This window comes from Xyrauchen texanus, chromosome 32 (assembly GCF_025860055.1).
Source record: "Xyrauchen texanus isolate HMW12.3.18 chromosome 32, RBS_HiC_50CHRs, whole genome shotgun sequence".
NCBI classification, from domain to species: Eukaryota; Metazoa; Chordata; class Actinopteri; order Cypriniformes; family Catostomidae; genus Xyrauchen; species Xyrauchen texanus.
In genome coordinates this window covers 36641624-36665001 of record NC_068307.1, presented here as the reverse complement: position 1 = coordinate 36665001, position 23378 = coordinate 36641624, and the positions used below count along the sequence as shown (strand labels likewise).

The 23378-nt window shown below is 36.8% G+C and overlaps 1 protein-coding gene across 1 annotated transcript in view; it reads left to right on the top strand.

Annotated features, from left to right (window-relative positions):
- Nucleotides 1-23378, top strand: part of LOC127625886 (testis-expressed protein 264 homolog) — an 81319-nt gene that overhangs the window by 48244 nt on the left and 9697 nt on the right. Inside the window, 1 exon segment of the mRNA XM_052101327.1 lies at nucleotides 13019-13181. Within this exon segment, the coding sequence (XP_051957287.1) occupies nucleotides 13019-13181 (163 nt within the window).

Here is a 23378-nt window from a genome sequence, read left to right as displayed (position 1 = left end):
TGTGTGGGTAACTATTCCTAACATAACACCAAAGCGGACCATCTGCACAATTTTTAATTATTTTGTATATGAACATGAACTACACAGACTCTTTAACCGCTGTCATGTATCTTGCCGCTTTTAAAAGATGTGGTGTCAAGTTACAACTCTGAAAGGGAGAAGCAATTCTCTTTCATTCAGCTGCTGCCTCTTGTTGGTTTGAGTACAAATGCATTATGTTCTGCCCATATGCGCTATTTTTATATGTTGGTGTATGTAAACACAGGACATAAGTTGATGATGGAGGTCTTTGACCATTTCGGTGTGTTTCCGGCGATGTGCACCTCAGTGTGCATACAGTATGTGTGTGCATCAAAACGTTGATATTATTATCATTGGACCTCAGGAAAGATAATAAAATTATAAAATAACACTTCGTGACCTTTTAATAGTGTCATTCCAGGTAAACTACATTAAATCTACATTATCCATGATCCATAATTTTTAATTCGATTCACAATTCTTCATGGGATTGTAGTACATACCCTTATACAGATTTCAAATCAAAGTTTGTAATGATTTACCTCTGAGCTTATTCATTTGGTTCAAGTCTTAGAACTCTTTCATGAAGGATTTTATGAAATTCCCATGAAAAAACAATTAATGGGGGAAATAGTTCCAGAACCAAGATTATTACAGTGGCGAACGTAGCTCATCCAGTCAGAAAGAGATCTATCCATTTTAAAATATTTTAATTTAACTAACACTTATTGTTGTTTAATTTAATTTTAATTACAGTGTTATTTAAATTAGCTAATTCTCACACTGCTTTTCACATCCCCTTTCATTATCCATATGCATGCCAAACATCTGCATTCAGCTATCATGCTATATATCAACACAATTTTAATGAGAGGTTTTGGCATATCCCAGCAACATTCTCCCCATTTCTTATGCCGAAGAGAAACAACAGTGTTTCTAAACATAGAGCCTGTTTAGATTGCAATAGAGGGACATCTCAGACAATCTTAAAGCTACACAATCACCAAGCCATAAATTTGATGGGTTTCTCCATTAGCCAACGCAGGGACCTTTACTTCTTGTCACTCACATGTCTTTTCGTGAATAGCGTAGAGTCGCTCTCTGCGTCTTATTGTTATTCCCTTATGAAAGGTGCTACCCCTGGAGACACTGAAGATAGTGTGCATGGTTTATGGCAGTAGTTCATCACTAAGAAAGTGCCTTCCTTGAAGGTGCCATTTTTTTATTGTTATCAGCCTAAATTTAAGGCCCAAAAATGAGTGCTTGTCTGTTCTGAAAAGGCCACGGACAGCAAGTAAAATACAATGCTAAATGCAAATAATCAAATCCAACTAGCAAAATAATCAAGCATAGTTAGGAGAGCAAAATAAATAGGCATCTATTGGTGTTGGCATCAAAGGCTGTGTCCATTCAAACTATTTTATGCAAATTACATGTTGCTTGGTAATATTTATAATACCAATACAATATTTGGCCAATTGTTTTTTCCACATGTTATGCTGGGTTTTTTTTTTCTTCTGTTTTTCATGCATTTGCAAAGTTGTCGATTTTTCTATTCAGCCTATGTCTTGTTAATATTTTTGCATTTTGTTGGGTCTTGGCAGTTTATGTAATTGAATGAATTTCAATACTTAATTTCAAGGGCATTTTAGTTTACTGGTGTACAATAAGCAATTTTGGTTCTGGGTCGAATCACAAATCGATGTCCAATGTAAAATATGGGGATCCCTCCCACTTTGTATTAAGTGTCTTTAACTACTATGTATTAACATTAAAATACATACAATGCAAAGTACTTACTGTGTAACAACATGTACTTCAAAATTCTCACAAGATTCACATTTGCTGCGACTTTGCTGGTTGAGGTATGGGTAGGTTTATGGGTAAGGTTTAGATTACAGTTAGGGTTGGTGTACAGTTAGGTTTAGGATTAGGGATAAGGTTTACAGTGTAACTACAGATGTAATTAAGTGCAGTTACTTTAAATGTAACTACAATTCAACAACATGAATGTACATAATAAGTTCATTGCATCAAATGCTTAAAAGGATAGTTCACCCAAATTCAATGTTCAATGTTTACTCACCCCAGTGTTGTTATAACCCATATTACTTTTTTTCTTCTTCTAGACACAAAGGGAGAAATTGTGAAAGAATTTTGTGCTTCGTGACACTGACGTGCACATAATTATTTTTGTTTATCTAAAAAAAAAAAAAAATAGCGACAACAGAACACAACACATCTGCACACAAAACAGAGAACAGAAGTTACTAAACGTATCTGAAGAGTTTGTAGTCATAATATTGATGCATTTCTATGCCCAGCCTTGTTTTTTGGACTGGTGGCAGCTCACAGTGGATGGATACCCATGCGATACTGAAAATAGGAAACAAGCTATCTATAGAATGTACACAGGAGATCAATGGTCAGTGAACATTTTCACAAAATAATACATTCGATTTCAGATTGTTTCTCACCAAACCTTATCGTATGCTTTCATAACAATCATGAGTCTCATGGAATAATTTATTAGACTTCTGAATTATACTTTTGTGTCGTTTTGAAGCTTGAAGAGGTGGTTCACAATATCTCCCTTTGTGTTAAGAACAAGTAAGTTATTGACTGAATGTTAATTTTTAGGTGACCTAATCATTAATGTACACAGTAGTTAAAGACACCTAATATAAAGTGGGTCCAATCTGGGTCCTGAAGCAAAACCAGTCAAGAAGCACTGATCTAAAGTGTAGAAAGGGAATTTATGCTTAGCATCTGTCTCTTATTGTTGAGAAGAGCAAAGGAAATTGCACTGCTCTGTATTTGAGTCTAGCGGTGCTGGATCTATATGAGGGAACATTAATTAAAGAGAAATGCAGAGTAGAACAGCCAATGTGAGACTCAACCTTTTCTCTTGAATTTGGATGAGAGAATTTGACAGCTTTTCATCTTTGTCTCTGGCTCAGCCTTGTCTTCCACTGTCCCTCTTTTTTTTCCTCTCCATCTGTTTTCCTTTCTTGTTGGAGTCTGCAATGACGCCTCTCTGCTTTTTTTCTCCTTGTCTCTATAAATTCTCCTTGCATGGCTTTTCGTGTTCTTTTATAAACAAATGCCTTATGTCTCACCTTTAGATGCTATGTACAGATTTAGTAACAGATAATGAGGACCAAAATCAACTGAAAATTAGTTTATATCACATTTGCTCATGCAATACTGAATGAGCCACAGAGTTGATGCCAATATAGCTGAACATTAGGGTTCCATAAGTAAAAGTGCCATTCATGATCTTCATAGTGAAATAGATTTTGAGCGGTAACATTAAAACCTTTTAAGACAGACCTACTGTGAGCTTCAATGAGCTTTCACCAAAGCTGTAAGTGAGTGTGATTCATTCATAAATTGCATTTTAAAGAAAACCTGTTCCTGGTGAATTACTACACTACTCACAGTCCTAAAGCGAGATCAACCAATCATGAATGTTTCTGTTTAAAACTGGAATAGAGCTTTTGCATGTTATCAGAGACTAGTTATGTAACATTAAACTGATTTGATTATATAATTTGCAGTGCTTTATGGGATGAAAAGTTAATTTATTCCCTCATAAATATTGTCTTGAAACTTTTGCCTATTGTTTTTTTGTTTTTTAAATTATTTGTTTGTTTTTTGCTGAGTTCATGAAAATGATGTCACTGTGATGCCATTTTTGGAAAATTATATTTTTAAATTTCCTTCTTGAAAATCCTCCAAATATTGGCCTCATTCACTTTTATTGTAAGTGCCTCTCTGTAACCTCGATTTTTGCTTCTTTTAAAGAAAAAGGAGGGACTAGACTAAATACATTTTTGTGGTAACCAACTTAATGCCACAGATGCTGTTGATTGACCTTAACTTGTATTGAACCCTGAATTTTCGTTTAACCATCAATTTAAACCTAACCAATAGTGTCATACAAAGCAAATGTGACATGAAAAATGCAATTGTTGAAGCAACCACATGGTTTTGTGGTTTGCCTTTCAGCTCATGTGTCTACTTGCATGCTCTGTGGGACTTGTTCTCTGGACTTTTGCATCTTAAGTGCAATGCTCTATCTCAATTTAATCACATTTGAACAAGCTTGTAAATGTAGTTGGTTGTGTAATGCAAACATTAAATGTATCACCTTGCAAGTCATGCGAAATGGTAAAAGTGTTTAGATGTCATAAGAAATCATTTTGTGAGCAGCAGGAGCAATTTATAATCTGCCATATTTCCTGTGATTTGTGTGAAAGGAAATACAAGTCGTTGTTGTAGCAACTATATAGTGTTCTTTTCAACAGGAAACTGCTGCAATATGTACAACGAGTCATGTAAAAATCATTTTACAAAAATGTCAGTACAGTATACACCAATGAGCCAAAAAATTATAACCACTCATAGGTGAAGCGAATAATGTTGATCATCTCCTAACAAGGCCACATGTCAAGGTTTGGGTAGATTAGATGGTAAGCAAACAATCAGTTCTTGTAGTCAACGTGTTGAATGCAGGAGAAATGGGCAGGATTAAAGAGCCTGAGCGACTTTAACAAGGGCCAAATTGTTATGGTTAGAAGACTGGGTCAGAGCATCTCTGAAACGACAAGGCTTGTGGGGTGCTACCGGTCAGTAGTGGTGAGTACCTACCAACAGTGGTCCGAGGAAGGACAAACCATAAACCGGCAACAGGATGTTGGGCACCTAAGGCTATCCCATCTGGTCCGAACCAACAGAAGGTCTACTGTAGCACAAGTCACAGAAAATGTTAATGATGGTTACGGGAGAAATGTGTCACAACACACAGTGCATCACACTCCACTGCATATGGGGCTGCGTATCAGCAGTGCCCATGATGACACCTGTCCACCTTCGAAAGTGCCTACAATGGGCAAGTGAGCATCTGAACTGGACCTTGGAGCAGTGGAATAAGGTTGCCTGGTCCGATGAGTCCTGTTTTCTTTTTACATCACATGGATTACCACGTACGTGTGCGCCGTTTACCTGGGAAAGTGATAGCGTCAGGATGCACTGTGGGAATACGACAAGCCAGTGGAGGGAGTGTGATGCTCTGGACAATGTTCTGCTGGGAAACCCTGGGTCCAGCCATTCATATGGATGTCAATTTGACACATGTCACCTACCTAAACACTTTGCAGAGCAGGTACACCTCTTCATGGCAGTGGTATTTCCTGATGACAGTGGCCTCTTTCAGCAGGATTATGGGCCCTGCCCCACTACACACATTGTTTGGGAATTGTTTGAGGAACATGATGAAGAGTTCAAGGTGTTGTCCTAGCCTCCACATTTCCCAGATCTCAATCCGATTGAGCATCTGTGGGATATGCTGGACCAGCAAATCTGATACACAGTGGCTCCACCTTGCATGTTAAAGGACTTGAAGGTTCTACTGCTAATGTCTTGTTGCCAGATCAACTTCAGGGGTCTTGTAGAGTCCATGCCTCATTGGGTCGGCGCTGTTTTGGTGGCACACGGAGGATCAACAGCATGTTAGGCAGGTAGGTATAAACTTTTGTCTCATTATTGTAGTAACGTGATTCTATGAGACCAGGTTATTCAAAACGATTAGGCAAAAAATACTTTCAGTATGCTTTATATATGGAATGATTTTCCAGACATTATTCAAAAGGAATTGCAAATTGTATTTGCAATTGCGTTTTCAATTTGTGGACGCATAAAATGTGACATAATCCAAACGCAATTGCAAATCGCGCATTACCGTTTGCATTTTCGTTTAAGCGAACGCACAGTGACTGCCAGATTTCAAATGGAAAAGCAAAGTCCGTTTGCAACTGTGTTTCCCATATCTTACGAGTTTTGGCCGTCATATTTAAATAGCAATTTCAATTACCATGTCTGCTTTTTCACTTTCTCAGCGTCGCGTATGTAGCCAGCCAAAACTCAAATGGAATACTAATTCCCTTAGTATTTCCATTGATGCCTTACACGGAAACCTGTCAATCAGGGTCAAGGGTGGGATTATGCTATGGGGCGTGTTTGTCTTGGGAAGAGACGTCACTCACAGTCGACGGTCAAGATCAAATAAACCGGCATCTGTTCAGTTCAGGGCATCACCTCTTTATTTATTTTGTATTTATTTTAATGTTTATTTGACAGGGACAAATGCATAGAACATTGCTTTATAAAGAATAGGCCTACAAAGTAGATGCCACGCATACATGTTTCTAGCCATGACTAATTTGCAACCCCTGTCCCTGGTTAGGCTTATAAATTTAAAACAAAAATTACAGAGTATTGAGTTTAAGATTTATAATTAATAAAATACATACAACAAATACATCCCATATATGAAATAAGATATGGGCTTAAGTAGATGTGGAAGTCACTATAAATCAAAGTCTAGACACATTTAACAATACAAGAACACAAAAGGGTGCATATATCTGTGCGTGCTCACACATGCAACATTATGTTTGTATGCATTGTGTTATGTCCTGTACAGTCAGTGTTCACAAAGTTGTTTCAGTTTCAGCCATTGCTTTAAATGTGTATTAAAAACCTTGAAGTCTGTCAATGTTTTAATTTCAGATGCAGTCCACAAATGTATGCCTATTACTGAAAATGATGTCTGACCAAATGTTGTTCTACCTTTTGCGGCTATAGTTTCCAATTATTGTGCCTCTAGTTCTTATTCCGCTCTTTTGTTTATGTACTAGTTGTCAGAATATTTCTGGTGCAACGTTGTTCACACACTTTACAAAACTGTCAAAACTCAAGATATTATGCTTCCTTAGAATGATGCAGTGATGCCATCTTACAGATTTCTGGTCCATTACTTTTAATGCTTGTTTATATAATGACTCTTGACCGTCGACTGTGAGTGACGTCACTTCCCAAGACAAACACGCCCCATAGCATAATCCCACCCTTGACCCTGATTGACAGGTTTCCGTGTAAGGCGTCAATGGAAATACTAAGGGAATTAGTATTCCACTTGAGTTTTGGCTGGCTACATACGCGACGCTGAGAAAGTGAAAAAGCAGACATGGTAATTGAAATTGCTATTTAAATATGACAGGGCCAAAACTCGTAAGATATGGGAAACACAGTTGCAAACGGACTTTGCTTTTCCATTTGAAATCTGGCAGTCACTGTGCGTTCGCTTAAACGAAAATGCAAACGGTAATGCGCGATTTGCAATTGCGTTTGGATTATGTCACATTTTATGCGTCCACAAATTGAAAACGCAATTGCAAATACAATTTGCAATTCCTTTTGAATAATGTCCGGAAAATCATTCCATATTTATACCTTTACATTCATGGGTTAATATAATAAATGAGAATACAGAGGATTATTCAGTTTATCTACAATAAGGCTGATTCTTTGAGAGGCAAGAATGCCAAAGAGAGACAGTCAAATAATACCTGACAATGGTGCTGATGAGGATGGATATGAAACTTCTTCCCCTCCGGCTTTAGTTTATTTGTAGATTGCCACATTGTCCTGGGCACTGGTTAATTTGACAGAATCAATAGTTCAGCCATAAGCCAATTTAAAAAATCCCACAGCAGGGAACTGAACAATACACTTATGGATTATGCATCAGCAATTTAAGTTGTACTGCACAAACCAAAGAAACATGAGCTCCTAAATTCTTAATAATGATAAATTAGCTGACCTTTGATTAGCATAGATCCTTGCACAAACAATAGGCCCAATTTTGGAACCTACGTGTTCAAATCAATAAAATCAACATTGTTAAAACTTGCTTATCTGTGCATTTACATTTTCAAGAGACCAGAGCTCAGACAGAATGGCACAAATACATAGACTCCCTTCCGTCTTCTGTCCCTGTATATGGCCCCAGTCCTCCAGCTTTGTTTGAAGTAGTGCATGCCAATGATCAAAATGAGAGAATTCTCTGAGAAGAAGAGCACCTGGGGAAGATCAATGTTTCAGATCAGATCTCCTTTCTCAGTCTTTGCATTTATTTGTTAAACGTTAAGAGTGCAGCATGCAAGTACAAAGGCAAGTCTATGAAGAATTGGTCCAAGTCCATACTAGTCTGAGGGTCAATATATTTGATGGTTAAGCATTTCAAATGAAGTATATGTAGATATATCATCGTAGATAGATACTGTATGTCGTTAACATAAGAGTTTATGTTGAATTCTGGTCATAATTTAGACATAAATGATGTGTTTCTGTTGCTCATCTGGTAGAGCATGGTGATTGCAATGTCAAGATTATGGGTTTTAACATTTATAAAATGCTTACATTGAATGCACTATATGTCATTTTTGGATAAATCAGAATTAGATTATGAGACTGGATGCATCACAGGCATTACAGCCAGACTGTGTCATGCAGGTGTTAAAATCCTTGTCTAAAAGAAACAGATGGTGGGAGGTATTTAGTAAAGATGCAAAAAAGAGATTTCTCTGGTGTCCCAGACTGTATTACTACACATAGACAGCTGAAAATCAGAGGTCTCTGATGGTCCTGTTTTTTTGTGATTTAGTTAATTTTTAATCTAAGACTTTGATATAAAAGTTCACAAAACACAATTTTGTCTCAACAGGAGGTTCTAAATTCTCTCTTGGAGCTCCTTGAAATCTGTTCAAATGATGCTAGCTTTAATTAGAGGTGTGTGTATGTTTTTAATAATATAGTAAACGTTAAGTGGATGTACCAGGGATGGAGAGAGCAGTACAGTTGTCAAGGCCTCATCAGTGTTAAAAGCAGGGAGTAATTAGGGAGAGAAGAGAGGAAAGAAAGGATGAACAGAGGAGAGAGTAGAGGAAGAAGAGGAAGTGTCAGTGGGTGGACACAGCTCTCTAATCTTTGTGTCTTACTGAGAACCCTGGAAAACCAGCTCTTAACTTTTCCTTTAACCATACATTGTTTGTTTTGATGGTCTTGACAAAGTTACAAAGTAAAATTGATTGTTTCTTTTTTTAATATAATTGGCCCGTATGGGAAGAACCAGATTTGACCTTTAACATTCTGACTGTCTAAATGTTTTACAGCTTTAAGCAATTTTTTGTACATCTATAAATAAAATTTGACTTGTTGTAGTATAGTTAAGATATTAACTGTAAAGGCATTTTGACATCCTTGATCAATGTTTTTTTCAATTCTTAAAAATGACATTTCTCCATATCTTTTGTAACACTTTTTTATGAATCCCATATTTATAATGCATTGTAAAAGCATTATGCATGCATTATACTTCATTCATAATGTCTCATAATACACCTTAGAATAAGTTATAACTTCACATATATAATTATAACTACAGTTATAATACATTATAAGACTTCCACTATTATACTCTATATAGTATTCATTATAACAAAGTTAATCGTATAAGTGCTGTATAGTGTAAACAGTCAAAAGGATTTATGGAGTGATCATATTATAAGTGGTCTTTGCCTGCTCTAAGTAAAGTTACAAAAGCAATATCCTCTTATATAACAGCCATAATATAAACTTGTAACATACAATTAATTTCAAGTCAAACTTATACAGTGGAAGTTATTTAAAAAAATAAGTCTCCAAAAAAGATGCACAAACATTAAAGTTTATTGAATAGAGTCCAGTATAGAATTAGTTTGATATTTTTTTTTCACACCCAAGAAGATTGGCTACATATGTGATCAACACATATGTATTATAAAGGTGTCATAAAGTGATATTTTTTTTATAATTGTATTATCTTCCCTGAGGTCCAGTGATAATGTTATAAAAGTTACAATTTGGTAATATATGATCATTTTCCACCCTGTTTTTGGCACTCTGTTTGAAACTCTCTGTCATGGCCTAAGCGCCTCCTTAAAACTTAAATGTAAACTGTTGAATGGACTCTTAATGTTAAATGTAAACCCACTGTTATGATTGCCTAACATAATGCAGCACCTCAAATTCAGCAAACTCATTTGGAAGAGAATGGACAAGCCCCTCAACATTATAAAATAAATTACAGGGTTTACACACACATCCAACACATTGTATCTGAAAATATTAAACTGTTCATCTCAAGCACAACTGTTATCACTCAGCACAATAAACTATCAAACAGTCATGACATTTAAAATTAAATGGTTTACTTACATTTTTTTAAGTGTTTTTAACATTTCCTTTGCAAAGCTTGAATCATATTATGACTGATTCACAAACAATCTATGCTGACATGAGCCGGAAAAAAAGAGGCAGCAGCGGAATAAAAGAGAATTGCTTCTTCCTTTCAGAGTTGATGGAAAGTATTCATAGAAAGTGTTACTATATATTTTTCCCCTATCATTTTACACTTTGGGACCACAATAAAACAGATTTTCTCTAAGGGGTTCTTTGTACTTTACTCAAGAATTTTTACAATTTGAATTGGTTTTCAATTCATACAATAATGACAAAAGGAGGGTGCCGTTTTTAAGACTATTGGAAGGTTATAAAAAAACAGCTTGCTATGTCTTATGTTTAGAGACAGGGTTGGGAGGGTTACTTTTTAAATGTATTCCATTACAGAATACATGCTGTAAAATGTCATTTGTAATGTATTCTGTTAGATTACTCAAGGTCAGTAACATATTCTAAATACTTTGCATTACTTCATCAGCACTGGTCGATTTTTTCACTTATTTTGACTATAAAATCTCGGCCAGTACAGTAAGACAAAACACAAGTGTTAAAAATACATTCTCTGAAAAAACTAAATATCTTATGCAGTGTTGTTTTTAAAACAAGATCAATCTAATTGATCTTGTTAAGGATTTTTAGATATTTTTACAGGAAAACAATACAAAAATTATTTTCAAGAATATGATTTTTGCCCTAATATCAAAGGTATTACTAGAGAAAAAGAAGTTATGATCTAATGTGAATTTTCTTGATTAAAAAAATATGATCGTGCCTGGTAACGTGCATGTAAAATGGCTAGAAATAGCATTTTAGCTTAGCGTAAAGTTGACAAGGTTTATTTCTATTTCTTCTGCTCCAAACTTACTTCAAACGTACTTCTTTGTCTCCTCGTATGAATGTAACACATCATAAGAAAGTGTTTCAAAGCTGTTCAAATGCACTTTGGATTGCATAATTTATATGTATAAATGTTTTTCATCTAAAAGCACTAAATATTAAAAGAATCAAATGACAATAAAATGCAAAGTAATCTCTTCAGTAATCAATATACTTTTTGAATGTAACTGTATTCTAATTACCTATTAAAGCTGCAAGCAGCAATGAATGGGCCCCCGCACCCTGGTGCACGTTGGGGCTGCTGTGCCAGGGGAATGACACTCCAATTTTTTTTCTGCACTTAAATGTTATTAAGAGTGTATCACAGTGTAAAACATGTCATTTTCTGTTGCCAGTAGGTGGCGCTATGACTAACTAAATATTGGCATATAGTTTTCAAGTTTTCAGGCTGGGACTCTTATAAAACATATAAAGTTTGGAGCAGATTGGACATTTTATGTTTGAGTTATTACAACTTCCTGATTCATGGTGAAACATCAAACTTTGTCAGGCCACCACGGATATGCCGTTCAAAGAAAACTCGCAATTTAGCATCATCAAGGTCTTTAGATTAGTCTGACCAAATATGATGTTGATCTGATTTAATCTGTAGGAGTCGTCCGTTAAAGTACGAGGCCTGGAAATGGCAAAAAAAATTAAGGAAAAATCACAATGGCTGACTTCCTGTTGGTTTTAATATACTTTTTTGTACATGTTGACATGTTACATATGCCTACCGATTTTCTTATGTGTAGGTGAAATGTTGCGTGAGGGCTGCTTCGTTGAAATTTTGTAGGTGGCGCTATCGAGCCATTTTGCCACAATTAATTCTAAAACCAGTGTCAGATGTCAATTTTCCCCACTTTTGAGATGTGTGCAAAGTTTCATGAGTTTTCGAGCATGTTTAGTCCTCAAAAATGTGACTCGCTTCATATTGAAATTTGTCAGGCCGCCACAGACACACCCTTCAACGAAAACTCAAAAGCTTCATAATTTAACATCACCAAGGCCTTTAGATTAAGACTGACTAAATACAATGTTGATCTGATTAAATCTCTGGGAGGAGTTCAAGTATAAGACCTGGAATTGGCTGTTGCCAGTAGGTGGAGCTATGACTAAAACTGAATATTGGCACATAGATGTATTCAGGCCGGGACTATTATCAAACGTGAATTTTTGGGCAGATTGTGCATTGTATGAATGAGTTATAACAACTTCCTGTTTCATGGCAAAACATCAAACTTTGTCAGACTGTCACGCCCACGCCGTGCAGTGAAAACTCAAAAGCTTCGCTATTTAGCATCGCCAAGGCCTTTAGATTAAAACAACCAAATATTAAGTAGGTCTGATAAAATCTCTAGGAGGAGTTCGTTAAAGTATGAGGCCTGGAAATGGCAAAAACTGAGCAAAAATTTTTGTGAAATATCTAAATGGCTGACTTCCTGTTGAGATGAGTCCAAGATACTTTTTTGTAGGTATCGGCATGTTACACAGGTGTACTGATTGTCGTATGTGTAGGTGAAAAGTAGCGTAAAGCGCACATCTTTGAATGTTTGTAGGTGGTGCTATCGAGCCATTTTGCCACAACTAATTCTGAAACCCATATCAGATGTAAACCCTGATACAAAGTAGAACCCTCTTATTACATGGCTACATGCCAAATAAACATGAAATATTGATTTGAGTTTAAATTATTGTATGTAAGAAGAAAGATACTGTAGAGTTCAAGAGACATGACACTACCACAGATGTGAAAGGCAGCAATTTTTCCAGATAACTGTGTAGTTTTTAGTTGTCTTTTTTGTATTTTTATAAAGTAACCTTGAGTCTGTATATACATGGCACTGTATACATTTTATTATTATTATATTGCACATATTTAACTAGCCTTTAAATGTGCTTAGAACATTTTTTGTAATATGAAGTGGTTGGATTGAAAGATGATTAAACCTAAACCATGGTATTTTTTCCCCTTTTGTATTTGTTTACCTATTAGGAGAGAAAGTTGTGTGCACATCCATTTCTGGAGATCTTCCGAGAGGGAATGATCCACTACATGGCTCCTCTGGCCAGACAGGGTGATTTTTATGTTCCTGAGGTCAGAGAGGCCCAGAGGTGGTTAAAGGAGTCTGAAGAGGATGGGAGGACAGATATCACAGGTAAACTAGTTACTAATTTGTCATTTAGTAGATCTAAAGCAGCTTTCAAATACATTTATTTCAGTGACCGTAGACTCCTAGAACCATATTTCCGACTATCAGCCAGATGTAGGGGACTCGGGTTATATGACTCGACTCAGATCTGACTCCGATCAGATTTGCAAATTTAAGGACCTGTGATTTGCTCGATTAAATGCAGAAAATGACTTGACTTAACTTCAGGGCAAATGACTCTAGACTCTACTTGGACTTAAATGTGGAAGGCTCTGGAATGACTTGGTATTTTTTCATGTTATGTGGTTTTATGTCTAGTAATAGTATACAATTAAAAAATATTATTGCTACAACAATGAATTGATTCAAATTTAACCAAGGAACCACTCATTGGTTGCCCTAACCAAAAATGATCTGTCATTTACCGCTAAAAATAGACTTTATGTTTGGTAGAAGGCAGTTTAATAGGCATTAATCACCACCTTATGGAGTTTTAACTTGGGCGTGTCATATTGGATGAACTCCGCGATCACTTACACCTGCACTGGTGATAAACTGAAACTGTGTGTGTGTGTGTGCGTGTGTGCCTGCGCACACGTGGCTGTTTGCCCTCGTCAGACCAAAGCCCAGGGGTACTACTGAGCAAAATTAAACATGGTTGAGCTGCTTGTGACCTAGGTGTGTGTTTTCCATACCAGCTGTCCTGAAGTGTGTGTATGTGTGTGTTCTAATGGTGCCAGTTCCACCTGTTAGTCTGTTACCCTAAAACTAACACATAATAATAAATATAATATATGATAGAGGGTGAAGATTAAAGCAGAGAAGAGGGAAGATTAAAGGACAAATTTAAAGCATCATAATTCAGTCTTTTGATCTGTTGGTTTAATACGTCCTAATGTGGTGCTAAATTTAATATGTTTTACAGTATGTTTTGTTCCTTCTGTCCTCTCCTTATCCAAGCACACGTTTGATCCTGCAATGGGACACAGTGGCATGCACAGACCTCAGCAGGGACAGGGGCGGAAGGAAAGTAGGCTAATTTATATTAGCCTACTTAACTAATTATATCAATAGTAAACTTAACTAATTTCTTTGCTTTTAGAGTATTTAAGCATTTTTCTTATATACATATCCTCATTTTCAACATTGTTTCCTTTATCACAAATAGCCTATTTTAAGAGTGTTAGTGCTAAGCATATTTTTAGTGATGTGCTTCTTTTATAGCCATGGAAAATGTAGTTCTCGTCAGAATTTGGATTTACGCTCCATTAAATTAGAGAATGTAATTATTATTAATAATTTTCATCTACTGACACAAATCATGGCTGGTATTAACAGTGATTGTAATGGAACGCACTTCCCTTCTACCCCTTTCGATGTTGATTTTAAACCATTTATTTATTGAAGCGTGAAAAAATTAAACCAAAAATATTTGTATATTCAAATTACACTTCAAATGAAATTAAAATATAATCAAAATAATGAAGTGGTCGAAGAAATCAAACGTTTTCCTCCAACTTCTTCCACCAGCCCCTTTTGCTCTGACTGAAAAATAACTCTACGACAACAGGTGGAAAAATGATCATGCAAATTAGATCATAAATACAATTGTGAATGTAAACATAATATTAATAATTGAAAATTAGACCATGACCTAAAGATAGTTTAACACAAATCTCTTAAATATTTATTTTAATAAAACTGCTACAACAGTGATCGTAATGGACATAATTTGATGTTCCACTATATTTTCAGAGTTTGGAGATAGATTTTATGACCACCTTCTGGTGGTATCTCCAAACTGCAATTGTAGGAACTGAATTTGGACGTGCTTTTAATTCCATACATTTATATAGTGCTTTTCTAGGCGCTCAAAGTCCTATGTTGTATAGGGGAAATCTCCTCAACAACCACCACCAGTGTGCTGCATCTACCTGGATGATGTGACGGCAGCCATAGTGTGCCATTACGCTCACCCCACACCAGGTATTTATGGAGAGGAACCTCTCATTGAAGACAAATTTGAGACAAATTAGCGCAATTAGCTATTTCTCAGGAAAATAGCGAATTGCACTTTGCCCACTTCATTACCAATACAATAGACCTCATTCACAGCAGTGCAATCTTTTTTTAATTGGAATGACAACTGGGCTGTGTGGGATAGACTTGCAGTCTCTTCAATGGGTTGTACTTTAAACACAGTTTAAAGTGTTTTTGGATCGTTCCGCAAACAAAACATTGAAAAAACATCTTTTCATGAACATTCAGTTGACAAAAAACTCCAGACAACATGAGTTGTGGAATATCAGATGTGATCTAGGAGCTTTTTGCATTGAAGAGATGTTAAGTCTATCCTTCACTGCCTCATTGTCATTCCCATTAAAAATCAAATATGGCGCTACAGTGAATAAGATCTATATACCCATAGCTGCGCGCATACACCCACGGAAAACGCAAACCATAGTTTTTTTGTACTAAGTACCTTGGAGAACAATGATAATATCATGAAATATTAATACAGTAATCATTTAGTTAAAGGGTATTATAGTATAGTACAACCTGGGAATGGCAGTGCTTTTTGTTAGGGCTCTGAACTTTTCCTTGTCTCACTTTTTTCACATTCTCTCATCTCTACTCCCTCACTTCATCCTGACATCTCTACTGCTTCCTCTCTAACCTCATCATCCTCTTACAGAACTGACACTTTTTACAGTACTTTCTATTTCTGTTCTTGTTAAAGTCAGCATGAAACGGCATTCGCAACCCATTTTACTTGTGTAATGTGTCCTAATGAGTGTGGCAGGATGGTCAATGAGGGGAAAAAGGGTGAGACTTAATTTCATACATCAGGAATTGATTGGATGTTGCAAAATGGGCGTTCCAGGCCAGAATGGACTAGACGTTAATATGAGTATTTTGCTAAAATTTGCTAAAACAATGCTTAAATATGTATTTGGCTATTGGTTAATGTTACCCAATAGCCTGCCCAGCCTTGGTGATTTTACCGGGAAAGGAAAAGTAAATACAGAGGTGGAGAAAGTTGTTAGATGTTTATGAGATTATAAAGACAAACATTTTTATTCTTTTTTGTAAATAAATTTTTTTATTGATTCATATATACACCACAAAGAAAAACCCAACATATATACACTGAATAAACATTTCATATTCAAACCCCACTAATATCTCTCCCCATTCACCAACCCTACCACCAACACCCCTGTGGTCCCATTTAATAACACACACACACAACAACAAAAAAAAGAAGAAAAAAACATTTAATAAACATATATAGTTCAACTAAACTACACTCCCCACATCCCCTCCCCGAGAGTCCCCCCAAAAAACTAAATAATTGCCCCATTTCTTAACAAATAAGTCCCAAAGCCCCAGCCTCCTACTTACCCCTTCCTCGAAAGCAGCCACCCTCCCCATATCCACACACAAATCTGAAAAAGGGCACTCCATCCAACTTCCATCCTCTTACAATTATTTGCCTGCCAATCATGAGATTGGTGAGAACCCAATATTTAATGTGATTATCCTGCAAACTTATGACCACCCCATCACCCAAAATACAGAGTCTGGGACAAAGTAAAATTTGAGTACTCAAAACGTCACACATACAACTATGAACTTTCAACCAAAATTCTTGAATCTTTGCACACACCAAAAAAACATGGATTGTGTCTCCATCTTCTGATTGGCATCGCCAGGAGGTGGGTGTATCTTTAAGACCAAGCCTATTCAATCTTGAGGGGGTCCAGTAGAATCTATGGAATATCTCGAATTGCATAAGGCGAACCCTTGCATATTGCAGATGCAGACTTGAAATTTTTTAGAATCAATACCAAGTTTAAATCTTTCTCCCATAATCTCTTGATAGAAATTAAAGCCCCGTCCCCAGACTCAATTAACGGAGTAATACACTGATGCCTCATGACCTTGTGAGCTACTCCCCAAAATATTACAGAGCAGGTGGCGCAGCTGTAAATACCTATAGAACTGAGATCTGGGAATCTCAAAGTGTTGAACCAAATTTTCAAAAGATCTAAACACTCCACACTCATATAGGTCACAGAGTGTAGTAACCCTCCTCACAATCGACTCTGACCAGCAGAAAGGGGACCTTTCAATACATAATGTGGGGTTCAGCCATATGCTCGAGGCAACATTTAAAAAAAAATCTGAATTAAACACTCTGGACACTTTTGTCCATACTGCATGCAAATGCAAAATAACGGGGTGTAACTTAACTTCTCCGGTTAGTTTGAAAGAAAGGCTTTGCAATGGCGAAATAGGGGCAAGAACTTCCTGTTCAATACCAACCCAGGGAGGGGCTCTTTCAGGTGGAAGCGACCAATGAGCCGCATATCTGAGACCGAATGCATAATAATAAAACAAAATCTTGGGTAGGCCCTATCCAGAGTAAAATAATCTGAAATTAATCCATTTGTTTGTACCGCGACTAATGGGTGTATAAAGTAACTTAATCCATCCAATAAAAGTTTCCCAAACCCGTCTATTTCCAAAATCTTAAAAAGATAATCCCATTCTACCATATCAAATTCCTTTTCGGCGTCAAGTTAGATTGCAGTGACCGGAGTCTGATCATTAACCACTGACCACATAATATTGATGACCCGCCTAATGTTAGCAGAAGAGCTACGACCCAGAATAAACACAACCTGATCTATATGTATAAGAGATGTCATAATTTACTTTATCGGTTAGCCAGAATTTTGGACAATATTTTAACATGTAGTTGGATCAGGGAAATTGGACAGTAACTCTTACACTCGCTTGGATCTTTGCCTTTTTTTAAGAATCAGACTGATCCGGGCTTGCGTCATGGTTGGCGGAAGCTTTCCATTCTTTAATGATTCAGTATAACTTCTAACAAAAGTGGAGACCGTTCTTTAGCATAAGATCTAAATAATTTGGCGGCAAAACCATCTGACACTGGTGCCTTGCCTGTAGACAAGGCTTTAATTACCTCGCTAAGCTACTCCAAGGTTATCTCAGAATCAAGAGAATTATTTTTGCTCCGTCTTCATTTTAGGGAGTTCTAATGGTTTCACAAAATTTCTAATATCATCATAAGTAGACAAAGACGAGGAACTATAGAGATCAAGATATAATTCTTTAAAAGCATTTGTAATACAATGGCCATGGTAAATATATTACCACCAGCAGATTTCACTGAGGTAATGGTTGAAAAAGACTCACTCTGTTTTATATATCTAGCCAAAAGCTTCCCTGCTTTGTCCCCCGACTCAAAGTATGACTGTCTTGCCCTGAACAGCCAAAACTCCACCTTCCGTGACAAAATAGTATTTTATCTATCGGGTCAATTCAATGAGGCCATTAGATGACATTTGGAGCTTCAGCTCTGCTTCGGCACTTTTAATATTCCTTTCTAACTCCACAAATAATCATGCTTTGGATTTTTTCATGAATGACTATATGATCCGGCCCCTAAGAACCTCCTTAAGTGCCTCCCAAGCCATGCCTACAGAGGATACTGAGGGCCAGTTGGTCTCCATATAAACATATATTTCAGCCTTTAACATTTGTTGGAAATCAGGATTTTACAAAAGGGATACATTAACCTTCTGGTGTCGACGGACACGTCGGAGCGTCCTGCTGGATCTTTTCATCATTACAGCGGAAAGAAAATAAAATACTCCATCATTTTGGGGAATACAGATAAGTGTAAGACTATAAAACTATAAAAACTATAAAGGGTCTACTTTTATTTGTGTACACTCACAATAACAACAAAACCTTCTGCTTTTGTAAAATAAAGAAAATAAAAAGGGTGAGCTGTAAGCAGTCTCTGTGTTCAGGAGCATATTTCTGAAACGCGTCACAAAAATGAACTGAAACTCCGCAAATACTTATCACACAAACATGAAACATTTGTCTAAAGAAAGCTTAAAATGTCTACTTTAAAAAAAAACTATTCAAATTTAAAACAAATATTCTCCTGCAATGTAATCTGTATGAAACAAAGCAATGTACAGTTTCTCCTGGCTCAGCTTATTATCCCTAATGCGATCACACCCACGGGCAGAGGGCGCTATTCATACGGTAATGTGCTGAGGTGATCAATGCAAATGGAAAATGCCACCTACTGTGTCTTAAAAACAACAAGTTCATTCACTTTTCTGCGCATTTGAAAGATCGCAAGATACAATTTCGGACGAGTAAGTCATTTCGTTTTCATTAGCTGACATGCTATTTTGTATAAATATGTACATATTTTGCTAGTGGGACTGTTTCCAGACTTGCCAGCCAGGATTCAGAGTATTGAAATTTGAAATATGTCTCCTAATAGGCAAGTTTTAGTTACATTTAAATACGGTTTCGGCTAAAGCAGGTATTTAAATTGTATGCTGTATGATATAAATATGATATGTAATATGATATAAAAATAATATGAATGTCTAGATTATATTTTATGTTGCTTACATATTATTGTAGCCCAGTTTGTGTCGAATAGTGTTATCAGACTTTAGCTGTTTTTAAGCAACTGAAAAAAGCACAAATGTCAAGGTATGTCAAAACTTCTCCAGGGCCCAAAACACCCTCAGACCCCAGAGGGTTAAAGAGAAATGTTTGTCTGTCCATAGTGTTTAACTGGCCATGTATTTATTTCTAAGTTATGTAAATTACTTCTGAGAATCTAGATAAACTTATCAGAATGATATATTAGTGTACCAAAATATACGATCAAACAATGTCCCAAAAATGTTTTTAAATAATTTTTCAACTTGTATTGATCCAACAGTATACTTAATGACACAAAGTGCTTTTGGAATTTTTAAGGGAACAGATGTGTGTTTTTTAATATTTATTTAAAATACCTTTGATCGTCTGTGAGCAAATGTCTGCTCTGTGTTTAAATGTGTTTATTTGCTGAGATTTTTCAATGCTACTGTAGTCTCATAAATGACTGACCATTAAATAATTAATATGCATTATCACCTCTTCTGAAGAATTGCAATCATTTACAAAAAATAAATGCATTTCATTTTTTCATGCTGTGTCAGTTATGCATTTCTGTGCAGATATTTCAAGTGATGTGTTTAAGGGATGTTTTAGGTGTCAAGAATTGCCATATTTTGCTGAAATGGAATGAAACTGACCCCTCTTCTCAGACTTTAGCAGTCAACATCTGTTTACTCAAGAAAGATGCTATTCATGGAACTGCAGCAAAATTAATTTTCTTCAAAGTGGTATATTACACCGAAATGTGCTTATAATTTGAGGGTGTGTGTGTGTGTGTGTGTGTGTGTGTGTGTGTGTGTGTGTGTGTGTGTGTGTTTTAAAGAGAGATGTGGGTTGAATGTTACTCCCAAGCAGAGATGCTGTCAGCTTTCTCAGTGGAAAAATAGCCGCTCAAGCGGGGTTTCCTCTCTATTTTGTGGTAGCGGTGCACTAGAGTCATTCACTATAGAAACCACAATATCATCCGCCATTTTAAACAGTATATATCCAATGTGGAAACTCCGGTAAGAGGTAAGTGCCTTGAGTTATGTAATTAATCGGTCTGTTGTGTCTCTCAGCTGTGATGAGTCGTAATGCTTAAGTTGTTCATTTAAAGCAGTTTAAAGCTATTTCCTAGCTTTAGTAGTTTAGTAGTAATACGAGCGATTATGGAGTGCTGTTGTATGTAAACAGTGGCTAACGCAGATTCACTTCAAGTCACCTAACTGACTCATATTACACATAAAAATTATCTTTTGCCACCAACTGCTGGCAAACATATGTAATGTAAAAAAAAAAATTATGTACACATATGCACTGCTCTTACATTTTAGTTTACCAAGCAGAGTGATACACAGTGAAGCGTCTGAGTGCTGATGCTGTGAGACCAACAGTGCTCTTGTCCAATCAAATTCGGGGTCCTGAACTAACTGTTTTATACGTGTGTATGTATGTATGTATGATATATATATATATATATATATATATATATATATATATATATATACTGTATATACTGCTGCCCAAAAGTTTGGAATAATGTACAGATTTTGCTGTTTCAGAAGGAAATTGGTACTTTTAATTCAGCAAAGTGGCATTCAACTGATCACAGAGTATAGTCAGGACCTTACTGATGTAAAAAAAAAACAGCACATCACTATTTTAAAAAAAAAGTGGTTTTTGATCAAATCTAGAGGCCCCATTTCCAGCAGCCATCACTCCAACACCTCATCCTTGAGTAATCATACTAAAAGGCTATAAAATGCTTGAAACTGCCAGAAAATTGAAGATTTCATAAAAAGGTGTACACTACAGTCTTCAAAGACAAAGGACAACTGTCTCTTGCAAGGGCAGAGAGAGATGTGGAAGGCCAGATGTACAACTAAACAAGAGGATATGTACATCAGAGTCTCTAGTTTGAGAAATCAATGCCTCACTTGTCCTCAGCTGACAATTACATTGAATTCTACCCGCTCAACACCAGTTTCATGTACAACAGTAAAGAGAAATCTCTGGGGTACAGGCCTTATGTAAGGAATTTCAAAGAATAAGCCACTTTTGAAACGGAAAAACAAAAAGAAAAGGTTAGAGTGGACAAAGAAACACAGATAATTGGAAAAGAGTGTTATGGATCTTAACCCCATTGAGTTTTGTGCGATCAGCTAGACTATAAGGTGTATGAGAAGTGCTCTACAAGATATGACACATCTATTGCAAGTGTTACAGGAAGTGTGGGGTGAAAGGAGTATCTGGTCAATCTGACAGCTAGAATGCCAAGGATCTCCAAAGCTGTCATTGCTGCGCATGGAGGATTTTTTTTTATGAGAAATCTTTGAAGAATTTCTAGAAATTCTGAAATGTTTTTTCAAATTGTAATAGTAATTTTTCACATTATATTTTTTTTATTATTTTCTCCCCAATTTGGAATGCCCAATTCCCAATGTGCTCTTAAGACCTCGTGGTGGCATAGTGACTTCAATCCGGGTGGCGGAGGACATCAACCCGCACATCTTATCACGTGGCTTGTTGAGCGCGTTACCGCGGAGACATGGTGCGTGTGGAGGCTTCACGCTATTCTCCGTGGCATCCACGCATAACTCCCCACGGGCCCCACTGAGATCGAACCACATTATAGTGACCACAAGGAGATTACCCCATATGACACTTCCCTCCCTACCTACCGGGTCAATTTGGTTGCTTTGGAGACCTCAGAGAGTCCTGGAGAGTCACTCAGTGCGCCCTGGATTCGAACTCACGACGCCCCAATTTTTCACATTATTAATTTCCTGACTATACATTGTAATCCGTTGAATGCCACTTTGTTGTATAAAAGTACCAATTTCTTTCCATAAGAGCAAAATCTGTGCATTATTCCAAACATCTGGCCACCAGTGTGTGTGTATATATATATATATATATTAGAGATGCACCGATCGACCGGCCAGGGACCGAAATTAGCCCATTTTCCGCATGCTCGGCCCGGACCGGTAACCGGCCGGTCAGCCTCACGTCTTACCGATTCCAAGTTTTGTTGCCAGCGCTGCAGGCAATAACGTCACAGCCGCATGTAAACATGTCATTGGCGTGGAAGATCTTCACTGTGTGAGTTTAGAATACATAAAGTTCGAAATGTGTAATAATTTTAAGGCCAAAGGTAACCGTGGGGGAACCACCACAATAACTTTCGGATCAACAAACCTAATTAGACATTTATAACACCATCACCCAGCTGAAAATGCCCATTTTAAAAAAAGAAGCTAAAAAGTGAAATGCCAGAGCTCAGAGCTAGCCACAAGTCAGCAGCCTCTCCTATCATTCCTTGGAATGAGCAGCGAAAATACCAAAGCAATTACGAGGAAAATTATGGAATTCATGGCCCTGGATGACCAGCTGTTCTCCATAGTTGAGGACAGAGGGATCAGAAATCTGATAAATTTCCTCGATACAGAGTAGGAGGTACTTTCTGACGTCGCATTGCCCGAGTTGTTTAATCTCGTGTCATGTAACACGCAGCCTGTTATGTGTCAACATTTGGGTACACAAATCCGGGAGAGGGGAAGTGGGGTGCTGGATAGCAGAGGCAGGCTAAATACTATACAAATTGTGCCGTTGTGATTTAACATAATTTTTCCCACCGTGTCCGATATTAAAATCAGTGCGACACACATTGCAAAAGGCGTGGTCATTGTCGATATGGCTTCAGGATATGAA